The sequence below is a fragment of the Myxine glutinosa genome, chromosome 5 (assembly GCF_964187855.1).
Source record: "Myxine glutinosa chromosome 5, kmMyxGlut1.1, whole genome shotgun sequence".
In the NCBI taxonomy this organism is placed as follows: Eukaryota; Metazoa; Chordata; class Myxini; order Myxiniformes; family Myxinidae; genus Myxine; species Myxine glutinosa.
Genome location: NC_136265.1, coordinates 169,427,942 through 169,450,530, shown reverse-complemented (window position 1 = coordinate 169,450,530; position 22,589 = coordinate 169,427,942). Strand labels below are relative to the sequence as shown.

Sequence of the window (22,589 nt, the reverse complement as noted above, 5' to 3'; positions counted from 1 at the left end):
GTCATACTTCCAGTTTATTGCACAGCATAACCACAAAATGGCTTCTCTGAACAATTGTTTTAGTTTACCAGTGCAGGCAGTCACAGGTCAGTGACTGCATATACCGTGAGTTCTTCTTCTTGATTGTGTTTTATCTTCTGCCTTTTCTCTCCTGGCTTGCAGTGAACAGCAAAAGATTTCTCCAGCACGATGAAAGCAAGATTCCTGCACATGATGTTTTCTTCCACAGGTATTTTTCAAGCCAGTGGTTCCAAAACCTTTTGTGTGCCGATTTCTTCTGAACCTCGCAAAAAAATTAAATTGGACTACCATGTAAGACTGTAATGGTGGCACGATGCCTCAGTGATGTCGTGACATTATGACTATTGTGGTGGCAAAATTGTGACGCAAGCAGGATGAACCACCGCCTTCCACGAAGGGTTCTTTGTGACCTCTGGTGAGTCACAACATGTGACGACATTTGGCGGTGCAGGGAGGATCATGCTACCCCTGCCCTCTCCCCACATACCCCTCCCTGTGGATCAACACCGAGGGCCTTGCAGACAATTATGGGTCTGCGGATCACAGGTTGGAAACCACTGCTCCAACCCATTTATACCTGTTGGATCTCAATCCTCCTAAGGCAAATATTGATAACTTGTTTACTGCAAATACAGTACCTTATGCAGTTTGTTGGTAATGATAAATTAATACATTCTTTTTGGGGATGTTGGGGTTGGGGGTAGTATAATTAGGTTTCCTCTACAATTACAATTACATTGTGGAGGAATACCTTTTGTTTTTCTTATTATTAGTTTTTCTTATTAGATTTCCTATGCAATTAAATTGTATAGGAATACCTTTTGATTCTGCTCGAGTTTTTCATATTATTTGTCCGCCCTATTTTTCACCTCCGAAAACTTTATAATTAATGTTCTCAGCAACTGTTGGTCCGATTGACAGGAAATTTTCATCATGTGATCGGCTAGGCACGTATAATTTTTTTTACTGCTAAATATGATGTTATAGGTCACGTGGTATGGGCGCCATCTTGGAAAACACCTTCAAATTTGCCCCTCTATATCTCTGAAATGGCTCAATGGAAAAAATTGAGTCATGGCATATTCTAAAGAACTCTGCAATGGGACCAAAAAACGTGTTTATTTAGTATATTAAAAGTGCTAACGTTACGAGGTTAGAATTCGACAAATAGATCCCTTGCTCCCATGAATATGATATTTTTTTACATAACCTTAGTTAAAAAAAACTCGAATGCAGAAATTTTCACGTCATACGTCACATGGTTTTGCCGCCATATTGTTTTTCGTGAAAAAACATAAACCCCTTTTTCTCCGTAACGACTGAACAGATTGAGGCCAAACTTTGCATGCAGAATCACATACCCATGACAAACAAAAACGTCAGTGAGCATGACGTCATAACATATGGTTTTGGAGTTATGACGTTTTTAAGCATAAACCTTTGAAACCTAGCTCCTCCCTCATTTTTGATCCTATCGAGTGGAAACTTCACAGATGTATTCAGGATATGCGTCTGCTAAAATGACCTTTTGGAATTTGTGATAGGTCACGTGGTTTGGCAGAGATCAATAATTAAACGAAAATATTTTAAAAAAATATATCGCTTGAACCGCTTCATTGATCGACGTGAAACTTTATAGTATAGTAGAAGTCATGAAGTGGAATAAGTATGAAAAATTTCAAGATAATTGCATCTACGATCTGGAAGCTAGAAGTTGTTGTGTGAAGAAGAAGAAACGCAACATTTTTTTTCTCAGGTCGAGAGTGGGGAATTAATTATCACACTGTACATGATGCGCAGGCAGCGCACAGAGCGACCTAACGGGGTCATTGTGACCTCAAATAAAATTCTGATTTCAGATTTTTCAATCGCTCGGGTATATTAACACTCGACCAAAACCGATTTGGCAAAATTCCGACTATTTTTGATGAAAAGATGACACTCACATTTTATATGGAGAAGCTGGAAGTTGTTATTTTGTGAAGAAGAAGAAGAAACGTCGCCTAGGCTTCCCAGGCCATATCAATGATTCTGGCTCTCCGATTTTTCAGGTTTATTTTCTTTAAAAATCACTTTCTCTGCAGTCATTGCACCGATAGACAGGAACTTTTCACCATAGGTGTGCCTGGGCATTTATAATCTTTTAAGGATAATTATGACATCACAGGTCACGTGGTACGGCCGCCATCTTGGAAAAACCGAAAAATTTTGCATCTCTATATCTCCAAAAGTGCTGTGTAGAAAAGATTGAGACATACCTCATTATAAAGAACTATCCATGGAGAATAAGCTTTGCGAATGATGATGTCATAGTAGCCTCCATTATGACGTCATAATTGGACAAGTACCAAACTTCATCCGATCAGGATGAAATTCCTTGACCATCATCTAGGGATAAATTGATGGAAAAAAATAAATAATGTGAAAGCGGTGTGTGTGTGTGTGTGTGTGTGTGTGTGTGTGTGTGTGTGTGTGTGTGTGTGTGTGTGTGTGTGTGTGTGTGTGTGTGTGTGTGTGTGTGTGTGTGTGTGTGTGTGTGTGTGTGTGAGAATGATGTGAAAGTGGGGTTGCATCAAAGTATGTACTATGAAAGGGGGAAGGCGGAGGAAACCGGTCATCACTGGTGGCAGTTCTAGTTATTATTAGTCCCCTACCGGTGTACACCGGAGGGGACTATAGGTTTGCACTCCATCCGTCTGTCCGTCTGTCAGTTCGTCACACAAAGAACAATTTTCCGGACTTTTTTTCTAAACTCTTAATGCTAATGATTTCAAACTTGGTACATGGTTTCCTCATGATAAGTTACAGATCAATTTCGAACTTCACGACGTTTCGATCATTTTTGACAAAGTTATGGCACTTTGAACTTTGGGAATTTCCCCAACAGTTTTCCGGACTATAATTTGGAGTGCGGTAAGTCATAATACTGTCTTCTATGACAGTGCTACCCAATGCCGGTAGGGGACATGTATTGCAGCGCAATACTCAGAATGCTTGTTGTTATTGTGTTTACTCCAAAATTTAAACAGGATTCTTTATTTGATAATTGTTGTTGTTGCTCTTTAACGGCCACTATTATCCCACCTTGTGTGGTCGGCCTGGGGAAGCTTGGCCCAAGTCTTTCACGAACCGGCCTGGCCAGGCCTGACATTCGCCAGTTAGGGCAGGAATTTGGAATTTGGCCATGGTGCCGGCAATACTCACCTACTCTTTGCGAAGGACACTGTGGGATATTTAACGTCCACCAACCCATGCTGGCAGACGGGATCCCCAGTTTAACATCCATCCTAGGGACGGCGCACACATTGACGGATCGCCCTGCCTGTGAAACACCAAACTGACAGTTTATATATTGGCTGGGATTCAAACCCAGGCTCGACAGCTTGGACGCGAGTGTGCGTACTTCTAGGCCACCCTGTCAAGACTTGGGCCAGCTAAGATCGTTTTTAATTGCATGATTATATTTGTATGTAATGAGTACAACTTTCACCCTCACCATAAAATTGATACATTGTATATGTTTTATTTCATTTCTTTTTCCTGCTGATGATTTTCAAATGATCATCAATTTGACTCTCTCCATCTTTCTCGCCTTGTCTGGCATCTCCTGCGGAACAGTAGGATTATAGCTACAAGCGGTAAATTTAGCCACAGCACTTTGGTGTAAATGTACGGGGATTATTTGCAGTTTGTACAGGCTTTGGTTATCTTGTCATCCGGTGTAGTTGAAGGGCTAACGCGTACGGTGGCTGTTGTATTCACATGAATGTACGGTGTGATTAAATAGGTACCCTCTCTGATAACACCACAGTATTTGCTCCAAGCTTAATCCTCAGCTGTGCCGAGGCAATTATCGATACCAGTGAAGGCTCTCGCACGACCCAAGATGCCCCCGGTTAAACGTGAGATGCGAGTGAACCGAGTACACATGACCTGTTCGTGTGCACAGCTCATTTTACCACTTAGCTTCCTGGCAGTGGCTCCTGGTTTATTTATTTGGGGTATTGGCTCACTTAACATGAATCCTTCAGCTTATCTCGGATCGCTGCTATTTGTACTACACCACAACTGACCACTTAATAAAGAAAGTCAATATGACTTGTGGCCCTTTGCAGAATTATTCGGCGAGTATGTTCTGCCTAATGGTATATTTTTATTTGGCCACCCTCGCTAAATCTCGTGAAAGCTTCAGAAATTCTGAAAAGGCTAACGTGACTTTTCCGCGTGACCTCGTGACCGTGGAATTGGAGACCTTTTACCAAAAAAGAAAAGAAATCCTTTGTGTTGAGGTCAACTTGAGGCCTCTGACTTAAAGGATGCTGACTTGTTTTGCATGCGAATCTCTTCGGAGAAGCTTTGTAATCCACCATGTTGACTCCTGTAGGTTTGTATTTTTTGTACCCTTCGCAGATCTACCGATACTTGGTCTAACGTTGTGGATAACTGACCTGTGGCTCTTCTACTCGAGTATAAAGTTTCAGTTTGATTGATCAACGCATATTCTACTTCTGTCACATAGTAATGAGTGTAAAATGCAACCACAGATATGTATGAATGATGGAAGGAACAATTCTCTTGAAACTCATTGCTGATGATATTTCTCCCCTACGGTTTAACATACAGGGCAAAAACATTGGCACACAATGAACAAATTAGCATGGGAACAATTCTATGACTCGTGTTTTTATGAGGAAAGCACTTTAACCTGTACAATAATCCGAAGACTGTAAACCACTTGTTACTACCTCTGCCACCGAAGGTGGACATTGGTTATGTCTTCACCCATGTCTGTCTGTCTGTCTGTGAACAGGATATCTCAAAACGTTATTGATAGATCTGGACGAAATTTGGTCGAGAAAATGGGTGTGTGACGAGGATAAAACGATTAGGTTTTGGTGAAGATCCGTAGCTGGATCCGGATACGATAATTCTTTTGGTGAGTCTTCACCATTGAGATAGGGCCAAAAATGAGATACAGGTATAGCACGATATCTCAAAAAGTTATGGACGGATTCGGGTGAAACTTAGTCGACAGGTTGGGTGTGTGACAAGGAAGAATTGATTCAGTTTTGGTGAAGATCCAAATCGGGATCCAGATACGAGAGTTTTAAAAAAGTTTTAAAGTGATTCTTCACCATTGAGAGATGGGCCCAAGTACGACATATAGCATGATATTTCAAAAAGTTGTGGACGAGTTATGACCAAACTTGGTGGATGACTTGGCTGGATGACAAGAACAAGCCGATTTGATTTTCGTTCGGGTCTGGATCCAGATCTTGCCAATCAGTGGGATAAAGACGTAATCTGTTCAGACTGGCGGAGGTATGCGCTCTGCTTAGTGTGGTTCTAGTTCAGGGTGTTTTGTTCTTTAACTTGATGTCATATTTTTACCCCGCACACACGAAAAGTGGGGTTAAGCAATTGGTTCACTCTGTCTTGTCTGTCTGTCTCTACAAACCTAAGTTTATGATTGAGGAACAACTTAACTTCAATTGAATGTTATATTTTGAACATTAATCGGCACATTAATTGGCAAACAAACCTGTAGTTTAGCAGTACTTTGTGTCTGAATTTGTCCCAATTGCACATGAGCAGAGGAGTGAGATCATCTTTGAAATATGTCTGCCTGTCTGGCAGTCAAACTAAATTTGAAATCATTCCAAACAGGAAACGTACTATTTTTAAGGACGTTCTAACAGGCACGAAGAACTAATGTAACTAATTCTCATGCGTCCTGTGCAAGATGATGTAAAAGACAGTAATCGACAGTGATAAACTCTGGAAAAGGTTTTTCTACAACCTATAAAATCTTTATTTTATTTCAATTGAATTAGACACTGGAACTGTAGAAGACAAATTGCCTTATTGGCACTTTCAAAAACCTTTCGTTTAGCAGTACTTGGAAAAACATTACAGAATTTTACATCTGGACCAATGAAATTTGCTGTTCCTGGCTCTTGTCCTTTTTTTCCTCAAGACTGCATGAGGTAAGGTGTTCTATGAACTCCCTAGTCTATTTTTGAATCAATATGGCAAATAGTCCCTCATTCCAAGCTGGTGATGTACTCTCCACTTCACTTTGCAGTGCATCAATGGATCATATGGCAAACAAAGCATCACATTTTCTTCTCTGGAACTGGTTAGTTCATAACTGTCTCGGTTGGGTGTCTTTCTGCTCTTTTCAGATGCATGTGTGCACAAATGTTCTGTATATCTGTTTATTTTCGCCATCTCTGATTTATGCAGTTTTAGGTCATTTTGTGTCTTCCTTACAAATTCTGCTTTTACCAACATATATAATTTTGCCTATCTATTCCTGTCTGTCCCTTTGTACAGCATGCATTAGCTAAAGTTGAATTGCTGGTGTGCCACAAACATAGAAGATCGGGTATTATTTTTGTTGGTGTGATGTTTAAAGTTTTTTTTTCTTAAATGTGTTTTGGAGAATTGTTTGAGACTGAAACACTATTTCTGCTGCTCTAACATTGTAGGCAAGTTGGTGGCCTCTGGGTTTTAAACCACCTCTCCTGCTGTCCAGCTCCTGCTCTCTCCATTCTCCGACCCTCCCCAGTAACCTTTTATTTTGTTTACATAGTCAATGCTCGTGGAAGAGAGAGCAGAATGGAATGGAACAAAATGGAAAGGGGAAAACACAGACAGCAGAATATAAGTGAGATCGAGAAGAGAGGTGAGAAGAACATATGGGGACCAACAAGCTGCAACAGAGCAAAAAGAGGAAAGGGAAAGCAGGGATGAAACAGAAAAGGAACAAATCGACCGACTAGTAACAAACAAAAAGGGGTGAGGGAGAGGCGGCAAAAATATCACAATAACCTGGAAAAGTTGAGTACTTGGGAATGGGGTCATTTTGGATTGAAGGGATCATGAGAATGGATGGTGGATGGCCTGAGGCAACTCTGGAATGTACATATTCTTCCAGTAACCCCTCCTGTTAATCTTCCAGAATCAAGGCTGACTACCTGAGGCTGATTAATCCCACTTTTCCTTCCAGGGCTTTATGAAGGCAATGCACCACCATCTCATGTAGTCCCCCATTCTTACCTGCAATCTTTTTTGTCCACATTGACCCTGCTTTGCCCAACACCTTACTTGCAGGTTGCTGTTTCCTCCCATCCTGCTCATTCATTGCCTTATTTATTGTCCAACCGTTGTCCCACTTCCAGTTCTTACCCTCCGTCACCTCGTTTTTTCACGAGCCTCGATCTTGCAAAGAAAAAAAACAAAACTGGCTTTACGTAATCACACTAGTTAGGCCTGTAACTGGCAAGTAACATACCCCAACTTCTGATTTCTTTCACATTATTTGTAAGCCTTATGATATATTTATTGTGTTCACTCACTCTTGTGACATCCGGCGAAGTGGAAATTTCATGGATCCAAAAAGGATGATTAAACTCCACTTTTCCACTTTGTAAATTCTTCTTGTTGAAGTCATTTTTGCTTCTATAAAAGTAAGAAAAAAAAAACTGCTTCATGTAAAACTTTTTGTCGAATTTGCTTGGCTTACAAAGGTGTTAGCTGGCTTTTCTTTCAGCTTGGTTTTTGTCCCATGAGGAAGCCGTTCAGAAGTTGACCTTTGCTGCTAGTCACTACAAATTAACACCTCTACACATCGCGTTGCTGCAAGGTGCTGGCAGCAACACGGAGCAAAAATTTCTCCTTTTGTCGCACGCTTGTCGATTTCTTTGGACATGTTAAGCCCACTGTTGCTTTTTGGTAATTTAAATTTAAATTATGAACAGCATCTATTCCTAGCAAAAGGTGTAAGCAATAGGTTTATGACAACTGGTTTGCCCAGGGATTAAGTTATTACTTTTGTAGTTGTCTTCTCAGTTGCTAATGTAATACCTGTTGTAAAGCAGCAGAACCTTTGTCTCAATAGTATCTTAAGTGGAGTTTTGTGGAATGCATTCAGCTTGGAGAACCGAGTGACGGCATTTTCATTAACGTGTGATGCCATTGCTTTCATTGGTGTCATCACTTTGCAGAAGCTCGGGGTTTTTAGAAACAAATTTATCCCAATATTTTGGTGCTGCACCGGCAGCTCTCTTCCACAACAGCAGAACCAACCAGTACCTTGTCACAGGTGTTTCCACCGATCGGTCTTTCTTGCTCACCTGTATCCACTTTACAGCTTCCTATCAAATTTCTCATTTTAGTTGTTTGATTTACATTTTTAACCATATAGTTGCTGAACGTTACTCATTCATCGGTGCTGATACTGCACAAGTAGTTGTCATTCTTCCTTCTTTGTGGATTGTTCATATAGCATCAATTATAACCATTTCTGATCTTAAAGAAACTTGACATGATAAAATTTAGTACACAACTTTAACAATTTTTGATGGAGCCAACAGGACAGTGCCGCAAATCACCACGGAAAGCAAAGAGAATCTGATGTGTTGGGTGGTGACCCCCCCCCCCCCCCTTCAAAAGAGCAAAAATCAGAGACGAGATTGGGAGTGGTGGGGGTGGGTGAAGGGAAGGAATGTTGATTTAGGGTTGGAGTGAGTCAGAGCTGCATCAGGAGTGATAGTAGATCAGTGTGCACATTGTGTGTGAATGACTCTTTTTGACTACTCATTGTTTTATAATTTATATTTCAAGAATGCTCAGTGGAAGTGAATTATTACCTGACCTTTGAAACTTTTGTTCTGTTGTTTAACCCAACCTCTCCCCTTTTATTTTTTGCTCTCTTTAATGATTTTAGCAAGTTGAAGATGTTATTTGTCAGCGTAATCTCAAATGTTTAGTGAAAATGTTACTTTTATTGTATTGTTGATATGTAAACAACCAAACTTGTAGATCATTAGAAATGGCAAAAGAACAGCTTCCTTTTGCATTCCTACATTTGCTTTTCTTGAAACTCGTTTTTTAAATTTATTTTGTGTACATGATTGAAGCTTGTGGAAGAGTGAGCAGAAAGGAAGGGAGAAAAATGGAAAGCGGAAACACCAACAGCAGAGTAGAAGTGAGAGTGAGATCAAGGGGGAAAGTGATGTCAGAAGGGAGGACACATTTCGTTCTCATTGGAAGGCCATTTCCACCACCTGATCAGGGCATCTGGCAGCAGGATACGTGGGCTGGCCATGAAAGATTCTTGGCATTCACACAGCACATCCAGACTTAATATGCACATTATATGTAAAGATATAGTCCCTCACGCTCCTTCCATTCTCCTACCATCTTGCATCTTTCCCCTCTCCTACCCCACCCCCTCGTCCCCCATCTTCTCTGTCACCCCCCTCCCTTCATATTCCCATCACGAAGCGACTCTGCATTACCCGGAAATGCGAGGTACTTTTGCTAGTATACAATACATCGTGATTAATTTGCCAGGATCATTCCAATTGCACTGGTCCATGGGCTTGCATCACAGACCTGTTGCTTTTACAAGGCCCATGACAACTATCGACTCTCCAACCTTTCGATATTTGATGATCCTTAAAAGTCGCTTCGGTGGTTTTACTCTGAACAAAAACAATTTATGGGGAGGTGATGGCGTTTGTAAATCTATGGCACTTCTGTTGAGCATCAAAGCATCAAAGTCATCATCAAAGTCAAAAAAACAAATAAAGCAAATGAAAGGTAAGAGAATGGTGAACAGCTGGGTTTTCCATTATCAAGCTGCTTTTAAAGCGCTCACTAAGCGGCTTCAGCACTCAAGAAAGCACCTCCAACGAAACTGTTGAGATGCCCAGTGTCCAATAATGTTGGAATTGGACAAATTAACACTTTTTTAGAAGTCAGAACTGCTGCTAATGTCAATTCGGCAGTTTAAAAATTAAAATTTGGTTCAGATGAAGGGATACTCTCGCTTATCTCATGTTATATGTAAAATATGTGCGGAAATTAAATAAAGGCACGAGCACTGGCGTTTATAAGCATTGCGATGTATACAGAAACACAGCGATTCATATGTATGGAGATCAACTATATTGCGATTTGTAGATATGAAGCGTTATTGTACAGAAACCGACCTGTTCTGAAGTGAGGCAATTTTCAACTGAGCGGCCAAAATGGCGGAATTAAGACGCCAAGCTGAGTGGGCTGAATACATGCTGGCTAAAGGCTGTTTCTAGTTTTAGTGTAAATTATCTCCAAAAGGAGTGTTTTAACACACAAACACCCAGTTTTTATTTATGCACTCCATTGGAGATCAACAAGTATGCATGCCAGGTTTGGGGCTGCTAGGTTTCATGGTTTTGGAGTTATGGAGACGACACACACACACACACACACACACACTCTCTCTCTCTCTCTCTCTCTCTCTCTCTCTCTCTCTCTCTCTCTCTCTCTCTCTCTCTCTCTCTCTCTCTCTCTGGCACTGCCTTTTATTATTATAGATGCATATAAGCAGTAAGCATGTTTTTGCTTCATGTACATGACCCAGGTTATTTTTATTTTCGGGAGCGATCGGGGCAGTGGTCTGTTGCCTATGTATACACTTCCCAAATAAAGGGATGTGATAGAAGAACATGTGCCACGTTTGGAACAAGATCGCCAGTCGGACAGGTATTCTGCCAATCGCTTGTAAATAATTTGTGACAGGTCCGTTATTTATGGCCTTTCATTTCTCTTATAATCCTGTTTATGCTTCTCCCAGAATTGAACCTCGATTTATTCATCTCTTTTGATCTAAATTGTCACTGCAACTTTTCAAATGTGACCTCTGTATGTCTGCTCGGCCATAACAGCTTCTATACAGATTAATCAATGGCATCATCAAGTGTCTAGTGCGATAATGGCCAGTTAGTTTGTCTCCAGATATTCTGCTGGGCCCTTCTATTTGAGGGATATATTGAGGTCCCTTTCAGCCCTCTCGTTAGAGCCCAGAGGGGCAATAAATGTGCAACATAGTTGGCCTGCCGGCTCTCCCCTGCCTTGAAGGGGTGGTTATAAATGAGCCTTAGGTGACCACATTGCTTCAGTTGCTTGTGAGTCAAAAACAATGGGTGGATTGGGATCACGTAGACCAGACTATCTGGAGCAGGTGGATTACCCCCTTGTTGAGAATGATTCATGAACCACCTTGGTTTTTTTTTTACCCACAATACAGTAATGACAGATGTGGTGGTTATCCTTCTGAAAATAGCTCGGTTTCCAGAAGCTTGGAATCTAAATGCTTAACACGGTGGCATTCAACCAAATTTTAAACCCAAAACACCAGTATATGTCCATCGAGTGTCCTCACCGCGAGACCACCATCATTCCCTTTCCATTTTACTAGTCCCCTACCGGTTTCACTGGAGGGGACTATAGCTTTGCTCTCTGTCTGTCTGTCCATCCCAACTGTTGTTTTCCAGACTTTTTCCCCATCCCTCTTAACCAGAACAAGTGTGAATTTTCAGGGCGTTTCGCCAATTTTCCATGGAGCAATGTCCTTTTTGGACTTAGCAAATAGCATGTTAGACATGGGTCAGCTTTCTAGACTTTTCCCCCTTACCTTTTAACATATTCAAATGAAACTTGTTACATGGATTTATTATGATAAATTGCAGAACAAGTTCGACTTTCAGGGTGTTTTATACATTTTTATACCTCTGTCGACGGACGCATTATCGATCCGGCTTTTGGCTTTTGCTTTTGATAGGCTTTTGTTTTGACGATAACTTGAGAATGGCTGAAGTGATGTAAATGAAACTTGGTGCAAGTATGTATAACGCGGTAAAGATCAACTGATTCGATTTTGGGGTCATGAGGTCAAAGGTCAGATGTCATGTTAGGTAAAAATCCTGTTACCGAGGTAGCGTGTGAAGGAGTGATGAGATTTTGACCAATACAAGTATGTATTGTGATGCAAAGATGAACTGATTTGATCTTCGGTCAAGAGGTCAAAAAGTTCAGAGTCCGTAATAGGTTTATAACTTAAGAATGGCTAAAAGTACACAAGTCAAACTTGGTACAGGTATGTATAATGATGTAAAGATTAACTGATTAGATTTTGGGGGCCCCGAGGTCAAAGGTCATAGGTTATGTTCAGTAAAAATGCTGTTACCGCAAATACTTGTGAACCAGTGTTGGGATTTTGACCACACTTGGTATAAGTATGTAGTGCCCTCCATAAGGATTGGAAAAGTAAAATCAAATTTCTTATTTTTGCTAACTACTCAAATTTGGATTTGAGATCAAAAGATGAATACGAGATGGTCAGCTTTTATTTCTTGGTATTTCTATGCATGTATGTTTTACCATCATATAACAATAGCTCTTTTTTTCTTTTCTTTTTTTCAGTCCCCCCATTTTAGGTAGTCATAAGTATTGGAACAGATTAACTTAAAGTAAATCAAAGTAGTTTAATAGTTAGTGTTTGGTTGCATATCCCTTGCATGCAATAACTGCATCGAGCCTGTGGCCCGCTGACATCACCAAACTATTGGTCTCTTCCTTTGAGATGCTTTGTGAAGCCCTTACTGCAGACATTTTTAGTTGTTGTTTGTTTGGTGTGGTTTCTGACTTTAGTCTCCTCTTCAGCAAGTGAAATTCACGCTCCATTGGATTTAAATCAGAAGATTGACTTGGCCAGTCTAAAACCTTCCACTTTTTCCCCTGATGAACTCATTGGTTGCGTTGGCAGTGGGTTTTGGGTCATTGTCTTGCTGCATGGTGGAGCACCACCCAATGAGTGTGGAGGCTTTTTTTTGTACATAGGGCAGACATAATGTTTCTGTACACTTCCAAATTCATTATACTGCTGCCATCATTGGTTACATCATCAATAAAGATGAGCGAGCCAGTTCCAGAGGCAGCCATGCAAGCTCAAGCCACGACACTACCTCTGCTCTGCTTCACAGATGAGGTCGTATGCTTTGGATCAAATGCATTTCCTTCCTTTCTCCACACTTTCACCTTTCCATCGCTTTTGTAAAGGTTTATCTTGGTCTCATCTGTCCATTAAACTTTCTGTACGTTTTGGAAAATTCTAATCAGGCCTTTCTATTTTTGGAGCTGATGAGACCTTTGAATCTTTTGGTGTAGCCGTTGTAATTCTGCTGTCAAAGTCTTCTGCGAAAGGTAGATTGTGATACTTTCACCCCTGCACTCTGGAGGTTGTTAGTGATGTCACTGACAGTTGTTTTCGGGTTTTTCTTCACAGCTCTGATGATTTTTCTGTCATCAACTGCAGTTGTTTTCCTTGGTTGACTTGGTCAAGGGGGAAAGTGATGAAAGTGATGAATTAGATGTAACCACATACACGAGTGGTTTGTCTTTTTCAAGATATTCCAAATTGTTGTATCACAATGTTTGTGCAATGGATCTAATTGAATTATTTTGTTCCTTCAGCATCCAAATTTCTCGCTTTTCTTTCATGGACAGTTGTCTCATCTTCATGTTGGTTTATGCCTACTGACTCCAAAGGCAGGCTCCCAAGGAAAAAGCAAAGAATAAAATCAAGACTAGACATTCACAGCTCTTTTATGTGTGAACAATCAATGCAACAAGAAACACCTGTCAAATAGTTTAATAGTTAGTGTTTGGTTGCATATCCCTTGCATGCAATAACAATAACAATAACACATTTGTTCCAATACCAATGTTTACCTAAAATGGAGGGACTGAACATAAGATGTGCTATTGTTCGACAATGGTAAAACATGTATACATAGAAATATCAAGAATTAAAAGGTGACCTTCTGTACACTTGCTTCATGGTCATATTTTGACCCCAAATTCAAATTTCTTGAGTATATAGCAACAATAACAAATTTGACTTCACTGTTACATTACTTAGGGGGGGCAACAAATTATATTGTGATGAAAAGATGAACTGATTAGATTACTGTATCAAAGGTCAGAGGTCATGTCAGGTAAAAATGTTGTACTTGAGAACTTGTTGAGGATTTGGATTCAGAACTTCAGGATTCAGAATTCAACACCAGCCTGGTGTTGGCTTAGCGGTTAGGGTGCCGGCTTGGGATCCTAGGATCCTGGGTTCGAATCCCGGTCAATCGCTGAATTAACGCCAGGGTGGTTGACTCAGCCTGTCATCCTTCCGAGGTCGGCAAATTGAGTACCAGCTTGCTGGGATGAATGATCACGGTGTGTACCCCGATATAGAATAGGTATACCGTATCCCTGCGCATCATAAGAGGCAACCAAGGGTTGGCGTCAGGAAGGGCATCCGGCCATAAAAACATTGCCTCAAACAAGGAACCATGATTGTCATGGGGCCCGCAAGGCTAACCCCCGCTCTAGCGGGGAAAATGGCATTAAAACGATCATTCATTCATTATTTGAGAACAGCTAAAGGGATTCAAATCAAACTTGGTATAAGTATGCATAATGATGTAATAATGTGGGCGGATGCATATCGGTCGATGTCGTGACGTTGAAGAGTGTCCTTCTAGTTATCCTTGCTAGAGGAGAAGGTATTGCATTTGAGTCCGTTTGTTACTTGCGAAAATCGAAGATTTTTCAAGTATATTGGTTGATCTTGTGCATTATTTCATCTGTTTGTCTGTCTGTCTGTATATCTGTCTTTATGTCAGTCGCCTACAGGTAGCAATCTTCAACCGATCTTCACGAAACTTCACCAAATGGTAGAGTTGGTCATAAGCAAGAAGCCTATTGTTTTTGGGGTACTTGAAATTTGAAGAGGATTTGCATATTTGGTCACTGAATTCAACCAACAAGTATTTTTGAGGTCATCATAGGCCAACAACTTATTTTAGGGATTTCGCAAGTATCGTGCTATGCATGACATATTTCTTGTTTGTTTGTTTGTTTGTCCGCACAGAATAAACATGATTTTCTCTGCAATCGTTGGTCCTATTGACAGGAAATTTTCACTATAGGTGCACCTCCTCCTGCAGATGTAAAAAAATGATAATTATGACGTCATAGGTCACGTGGTACAGGTGCCATCTTGGAAGAAAAAAAACCACCTCTATCTCCAAAAGTGCTGCTTAGAAAAAAAATTGAGACATGGCTCATTGTAAGGAACTCTCCATGGTGAATAACATGTTAATGATGTCATAGGTTCCTCCTTTATGACGTCATAATTCGACAAGTACAAAACTTCATCCGATCAAGATTAAATATCTTGAGCGTCATCTATGGAAAAATTGGTGGAACGTCATCAGTCACATGGTTCGGCCGCCATGTTTCTTTTAACATAAAAATGCCTTAAAATCACTCATGTCCTGGCGAGGGTCTGCAATCTCTGATTGCTCTTTATAGTTTTAATTTGTTATGGCTTTACTATGCAATATTTATGTCACATAAAGTTATCGTTTCAGTGATCTATTTACTTATAACAAACAGACTGTTGGGTTTTGAAAAATATCCTCTGTGTATGGGACAAACATACAACATATTTTGTTATCTATATCTAAATAGCCGAGCTGTTTGGACTATGTGTTAGTAAATCGGTGGACGGACCATCGAAGGACTGTTTTATACACTTTGACATTTATTGGGACTGGTAGGAGACATGTATTCCAAAGAAATTCTCACTGTGTGCTTGTTTTAGGTTGCTTACCCTCCCACCTCTTATTTCTCATGTCTCAATTTTTTCGTTTTCTTTATTTTTAACTCTATTTTACCTCCCATACCTTTACATACACAAGTGGGCCCGTTGGTCCATAAGACCAAATTGTGATTGGTCTTCACGGCCTTGTAGCATACCTGCCTGCTGTACTGCTTGAGCATTAGCTTGCCTTTCACCAAGCCCAGATGTGCTTAGGCCAGGGCTGGGATTATACGTTTGTTATTATTATTTCCCAATGACACAACTATTATTATTGTTGTTAATATTATTAGCATTAATTAACATATGCTTTGTTACAATGTTATCATTGTTTTTTGTTATTAGGGGACCATTGGTGCCCTTTTAAAATTGCTGAGATTATTATTATTATTCTGATTCCATGAAATTTGTTGGCGACCTACAAGTCAAACCGTTCATCGTAGGAACTTGAAACTTTGACCATGTTTGGTATACCACTTCATTTGATGCATATCCTGAGTATGACATCATGGGTCACGTGACCTCACGGCCAGTCTACGGCGTGCCAATTAAAAAAGTGTTTATTTGTTTAATTTAATTTAATTTAGTGTTTATTTCAGCATTTGTTTAAAATTACTATTATGGTTCCATGAATTTTGTATCGACCTGCAGGCCAAACCGTTAATCAGATGACCTTGAAACGTTGACCACTTATAGTATGCCACGTGGTTGGATGCATCGCATAAATATGACGTCATAGGTCACGTGACATGGTGGCCATATTGGATTTCTTGAAAACTTTAAAATGCATCTCCGCCTTCATTTTTCAATCGAGTTGAGTTGAAACTTTGACCACTTATTGTATGTCACTTGATTGGATGCATATCCTAAACATGATGTCAGGTCATGTGACCTAGTGGCCATATTGGATTTAATGCAAACCTTTAAAAATGCATCTCTGCCTTCATTTTTCGATCGACTTGAGTGGAAACTTTGACCACTTATATTATGCCATGTGATTGGATACATATCCTAAATATGATGTCATAGGCCATGTGACATGGTGGCCATATTGGATTTAATGAAAACCTTTAAAATGCATCTCTTCCTTCATTTTTCGATCGATTCAGTTCAAACTTTAAACAATCGGATCCGGGCTGCCATTGTCAATGACTCTGGCGCACACTTGTCCAATCAGGGTGGGGCGTCTTGGTCCCTGGATAATCACTGCTCACAGTTTTAATTTATTTTGTAATTGAAATGCCATGCCATGCTATGTAAGGGCCTATTAAACTGCTCTATACACCTTAAAACACACCCTTAGAAACCTATTAAGCACACGCTTAGAAACATGAGAATTCTTCCGGATTCTTTGTTGTTGATTAACCTAATGAACTCAGGAGATCATGACGATCATTTGATCACATTTCACATCAGAAAGCTACAGTAGACCTTCACAAAAACGTACCCCTCCCCCCACCCCCCACCCCGCACACTCACCCATACACACCTCATCCATTTTTTTTTTTTTTTTTTTTTTTTTTTTTGTTGTTGTTGTATACAAGATCGAGGCTCGTGAAAGAGCGAACATTAATCACACAGAAAGACAAACCGACACATAAAACATATAACATAGGGAGTGGTAGACAAGATGGGGAGAGAGGGGGAAGGACACAAACACAACATTTGAGAGCAGGGACCGAGAGACATGGAGACATCGAGATATCTGAGAGAGGGCGAGGGCTTTGGGGGGGGGGGGGCGTGGGAAGGGGGCGGTGGGAGAGGTATAAAACATATGGACACTGCCAGGACTTCCAGGAAAGAAGTTGGAATTTCAAACAAGGTGGATCTGGGGTGAATTAGCGGGGGTAGAAAAGATCAAGGTTTTGGATGGGGGAAGATAAGAGATGGTGGTGAACAGCTGTTTTAAAGACCTGGAGGGAGGAGTGGGATTGAAGGGAGTGAGGGAGTTTGTTCCAGAGGCGGGAGAAAAGAGGAATGAAAGAGTGAAGGTGAGCAGAGAGCCGAGATTTCGGCAGTTTAACCATCAGAGGGTTGCTGGCAGATCTTGTGCGACCTGGAGGAATATTTGGGGGACAGAGCACAGAGAGAGCTGGGGGTGCAAGGCCGGAGAGGAGTCGGTAGAAGACAGAAAGACCACCTACCTGCCTGCGGTGAGTGAGTGAAAGGCCCTCAGAGATCGCTTCATCGCGGGAGATTCCAATAATTCTGAAAGCTTTGGTTTCAACAGCGTGAAGCCGAGCTAGGTGTGAGGCAGGAGCACCGGCCCATAGGGGAGAACAGTATTCCATTGAGCTGCGGATGAAAGCCTTGTATGTGGTGAGGAGCTCAGGTGTGCCGAGGAAGGACTTCGCACGACGGAGGATGCCCAGTCGGCGACTGGCTTTGGAGGCCAGCTTGGAAATGTGGTTTTCCCAAGAAAGATCATGGCAGATAGTGAGACCCAAAATCTTGAGCGACAGAACTTCTTGGAGAGGATTGTTGAGAAAGTAGATGGGAGGGTTGTCCAGTCGATCTTTTCGGAGAGACATAGTAAGAGTGTGAGATTTGTCAGGATTGAAAGACATGTTCCACTTGTTTGACCAGTCTGTGATTTTGTCCAGGTCTTCAGAGAGTGAGGAGGCAGCAGACTGCCGATCTGAGGGCAGAGGAATGGAGCGGCAGAGAGTGGAGTCATCAGCAAAGAGATAGAGAGGATTTTCGAGAGAGTCAGAGAGATCATTGATGAAGACCAGAAAAAGCACGGGGCCCAGAACACTGCCTTGGGGAACTCCAGCCTGAACAGGAAGAGGAGATGAGAGAAACCCATTCAGGGCCACACGTTGACGACGACTAGAGAGGAAGTCCGCCAGCCATGCGTGGAGATTTCCATGGATACCAAAGGAGGAGAGTTTGGTGAGCAGAGCGGGGTGCCAGACCGTGTCGAAGGCACGTGATATGTCAAGGGAGACAGCTCTAATTTCCTGTTTGGCATTGAGGACCTCCATCCATTGTTGAGACAGCAGAAGCAGCATGTCCAGAGTAGAGTGACCTGGTCTGAAACCAAATTGATGATCAGAGATCAAGCCATTGGAGAAGAGGAAAGATTTCATATCCGAAGCAATGATGGATTCCATGACTTTGCTGATAATTGGGAGAAGGCTGATTGGTCTGTAGTTGCTAGGATCTGTTTTTGCACCTTTTTTGTGCAAAGCGGTGATGTTGGCTGATTTCCAAGCAGATGGCAGTTGACCTTGAGCAAAAGAGAGGGTGAAGAGAACAGAGAGAGGGTGAGATAGAGCAGCAGAGCAGGATTTTAGGACCCGTGGGCTGATGCCGTCGGGTCCAGTTGCAGAATCAGAGTCGAGGGTTGACAGGAACTTTTCCACCTTGTCAGGAGGAAAGGACACGGAGTCCAGGAGCAGCAGGGTACGACTGGGTATGGTGGGTACAGAGAGGGATGGGTTTGGGACACAAGATTTAGAGGCAAACACAGAGTTGAGGCATTCAGCTTTTTCACGTGCGGAGTCAGCTGTGTCGCCGTTTGAGGTAAGGGAGGGGATGGAGGGGGAACAAACACCAGAAACGGATTTGACCAGACGCCACCAGGATTTGGAAGAGGGAGACAGATAAGAGAGTTCGGTCTTGAGAACGGAGAGATATTGTTTCCTGGCTCTCCTGAGGGTGGACACACACTTGTTTCGGGCTTTGTGAAAGGAAACGAGATTTCCTTCCGTTGGATTTGCTTTCCAGGAGACGAAGGCAAGTTGTTTCTGGGCAACAGCCTCACCACAAGATTCCGTGTACCATGGACGGGAGGAAGGGTATGACAACTGAAGACGAGATGGGATAAATCTGTGCATGAGAGAGAGCAATTTACTTTGGAAGAATTCCCAGGATGAGTTGATGTCAGAGGTGGTAGAGATGGGAGACCAGTCCAGATGATTGATGGCTGCTTGAAGACCGTGCCAGTTGGCCTGAGTGAAATGCCAGACTCGTCGACGCTGAGCAGGCTCCCTGAGGATGGTCAGAGAGATGTCCACTTTAACAAGGACATGATCAGATGATCCGATCGGAGCAGAAGAAGAGCAGCAGACATTTTCAGGGAAGTTAGTCATAACCAAGTCCAGAAGAGAAGATGTTCCGTTGACTGAGATCCGGGTCGGGAAATTGACAGATTGTGTCAGTCCCAGTGAGTCGCAGAAGTCCTTTGCTGAGGAGCCATGGCTGGTGAGCGAGGTACCCACACCCAGCCAACTGGCATGATGACAGTTGAAATCACCACATATGAGGAAGAGAGAGTTGGGATGAGTAGATAGAAGTTGGTCCATATCATCAGACAGCGAGATGTAGATGGAGTCATCACTGTTTGGTGGACGGTACAACACACATATGAACAAGAGGTGGGAGCGAAGGGGAAGCCGTAGCCAGAGGTATTCCTGGGGGTGAGGTGGAGAGAGTGCAGTGCAGGGCGAGTGAGGAAGAGTTTTTGATAAAGATAGCAACCCCGCCTCCAGGACGAGGCTCAGGTCTATCATACCGGAGGAGGGAGTAGCCCGGGAGATATACTATGGAATCAGAGACATCATAAAGGAGGAAAGTTTCTGTTAGGCAGATCACGTCTGGTTTGACAGAAGCAACCTGTATGGAGAGATCAGTTAAGTTTGAACGAAGGCCCCGGATGTTTGAGGTCCATACCGTTAATGAAGAGGAAGGGGGAGCATCAGATACAGAACAGGGGGGAGGAGGGGTAGGGTAAGATGTGGAAGAGGTGGAAGAGGTAGGGAGAGCTGTTGAAGGTGTGTCAGAGATTTCAGAATAGCTCGGAGAAAGGGAAGGATGGGGCGGACAGAAGGTTTGATGGTGATTGGGTGAGCCACAATGAGGTGTTATTTGAGGAGGGGGAAGAGCGAGGCAGAAGGTTGGGGGAGATGGAGGTGAGAGTTTGAAGGGGGAAGAAGCGGGGAGGATGCTTTGAGGAGGGGGAGTGAGAGGGGGGGAAATTGAGAAGCAATGAGGGTGGGGAGATTTGAAGGGGAGGGGTGAGGGGGGAGTTTGGGAGGGAAGGGACAAGGGGAGGGATTTGAAAGGGATGGGATATGGGGGAGATTTGGAGGGGAGGGGTGAGGCAGGAGTCTAGGAGGGGAGGGGCGAGGGGGCAGTTTAGGAGGGAGGGGGCAAGGGGGGAGATTTGAAAGGGATGGGTGATGGGGAAGATTTGGAGGGGAGGGGTGATGGGGAAGATTTGGAGGGGAGGGGTTATGGGGAAGATTTGGAGGGGAGGGGTGAGATTGGATTTTTGAAAGTGTACGATTTATGGGAAACGAACATTTATTGCAAAATGAGTTTCTTGTGACCTTCGAGTTAAAAATACGTTTAAGGACGCTGGATGGAGGATGGAGTGCAGGAGAGTTTAGGGAATGTAGAAAAAAGGCACTATAGGAGATGGATATTTTTTTTGGGATGAATTGATTTGGTGAGCAAGTCGAAAGCAGCCTTTTAAAGAAGAAGAAGAAAAAGGTGTTATAAAATATGACGGAATACATAACTTGAGGGGAAAGTGTAAACATTGAAGGTTAATGAGTGAAAACTATCTGGGGAAATGGGGGAGAAACACGTGGTCGAAGAACGAACGAACGAATAAGAATGAATAAACGAATGAGAACAGAGAAGGAAATGTATATTTTATTTATTTATTTATTTATTTATTTTGAGTTGAGATTTACACAAGGAAGTAGGCTATGGGTGAAAAGACTGGGAATACAGAGAACGAAAGTTATTGGATCACAAAAGACGGACCGCTGAGAAAAACAAAGCCTCAAGGTTGTACAGTGCACACTGTACAAGGCCTCAAAGGCCTTGCTCGCGACACGGCAAACAGACGATCAATTTATGAAAGATAAACACCGAGAAACAACCAAAGTTGCACACAATAACTTCACACACCGAAAGATAAATACAGTTTCGACAAAATACAATTGTGAACAGACTTAACTTCGAAAAACGTGGAGACCGTGTGGAGCTTCGAAAATCCCTGCCGCCGTCTCCAAGATCTCGCGAGATCTCTCGCGAGATGTATTTATAGTAGATATGTATGACTTGTGTATATATAATCGTATGTAGGTGACAGCTTTTCCCTCTTCTCTTGGGAGGTAAAGGAGGATTAATAATTTGAATACAAATAATGTATTTGATCTGGAAGGTGAATATTTTTTTGTTCTTTATGTTGTATGTAATTAGCGAAGGACACGGCAAATTGGTGCTTGCTTTATGAAAAGGTGGGTGTGCGGCGTATTACAACTAAATTGTATTCAAGATGCCATGAGGTAAAGACCTTACCGACCTTCAAAGCATAAATGGTTGTTTGGTGCCACAGGTTTGCAACATTTCTGTCACATTGGGCCTTCCAAAGTCACCTGTGTTAATGTAGTTTGGGGAAAGATAACAGGCCACACCAATGTTGAAAATAACAGGTAGATCAAAATGAATGATGGGTCTCTCCAAAGTGACCTTGAAATGTGAAACAGTGAAATAATTGTGCCCGATATCCATCAAACTATGGTGCAAAATGTTTGTGACTGTGTCTGAACTGTGTTTCTTGCTAAAGCTGGAACAACATCCAATTAGAAATTGAATAACCAGTTTTAAATTCATAATCCTGTATATTTCTTTACCATCCCAATGCTATTGGTTATACAGTGTATTCCTTTTGATCCAATAGCTTCTCGGATCCTTGCAATGTTCATTCCGAAAGATTCTCCTCCATTGGTCCTCATGCATTGCATTCGAGCTTGCTGATGCAAAAACACCATTCATTGTGGAATGAAATATTTTGGTTACTCGGCTGTGTCGAGCTGTGATGGAAGATTTCCCCACACCAGTTTCTGCTTGCACCTCCCATGCCCTGCACTTAGGTACTTTAAAATCAAAGAAAAGGAGCAGACGGCACGACCCCGGCATGAGGCCGACGACGACAGCATTGAGGACGTGAGCGACGACGAGTTTGAAATATTCCTCGGTCAGTGAAAATTGCCCAGCGGGTTGCGATTGTTCAAGCAGGGAAAGGGACGAGTGTTAAACCGACGTGCTGGCCAGCAGA

At 42.1% G+C, this 22,589-nt stretch overlaps 1 protein-coding gene across 8 annotated transcripts in view; it reads left to right on the top strand.

The window, feature by feature from the left end:
* CEBPZ (CCAAT enhancer binding protein zeta) overlaps positions 1-22,589 on the top strand; it is a 190,236-nt gene that overhangs the window by 136,135 nt on the left and 31,512 nt on the right. For 4 of the 8 annotated variants that reach the window (XM_078779059.1, XM_068115591.2, XM_078779060.1 and 1 more), the window contains 3 exons: positions 163-229; positions 6,107-6,160; positions 22,405-22,508. In XM_078779059.1, coding sequence (XP_078635185.1) covers positions 163-229; positions 6,107-6,160; positions 22,405-22,508 — 225 coding nt within the window. The remainder of the gene's footprint in view (positions 1-162; positions 230-6,106; positions 6,161-22,404; positions 22,509-22,589) is intronic. The other 4 variants (XM_078779063.1, XM_078779061.1, XM_078779062.1 and 1 more) reach the window with 1 other exon arrangement.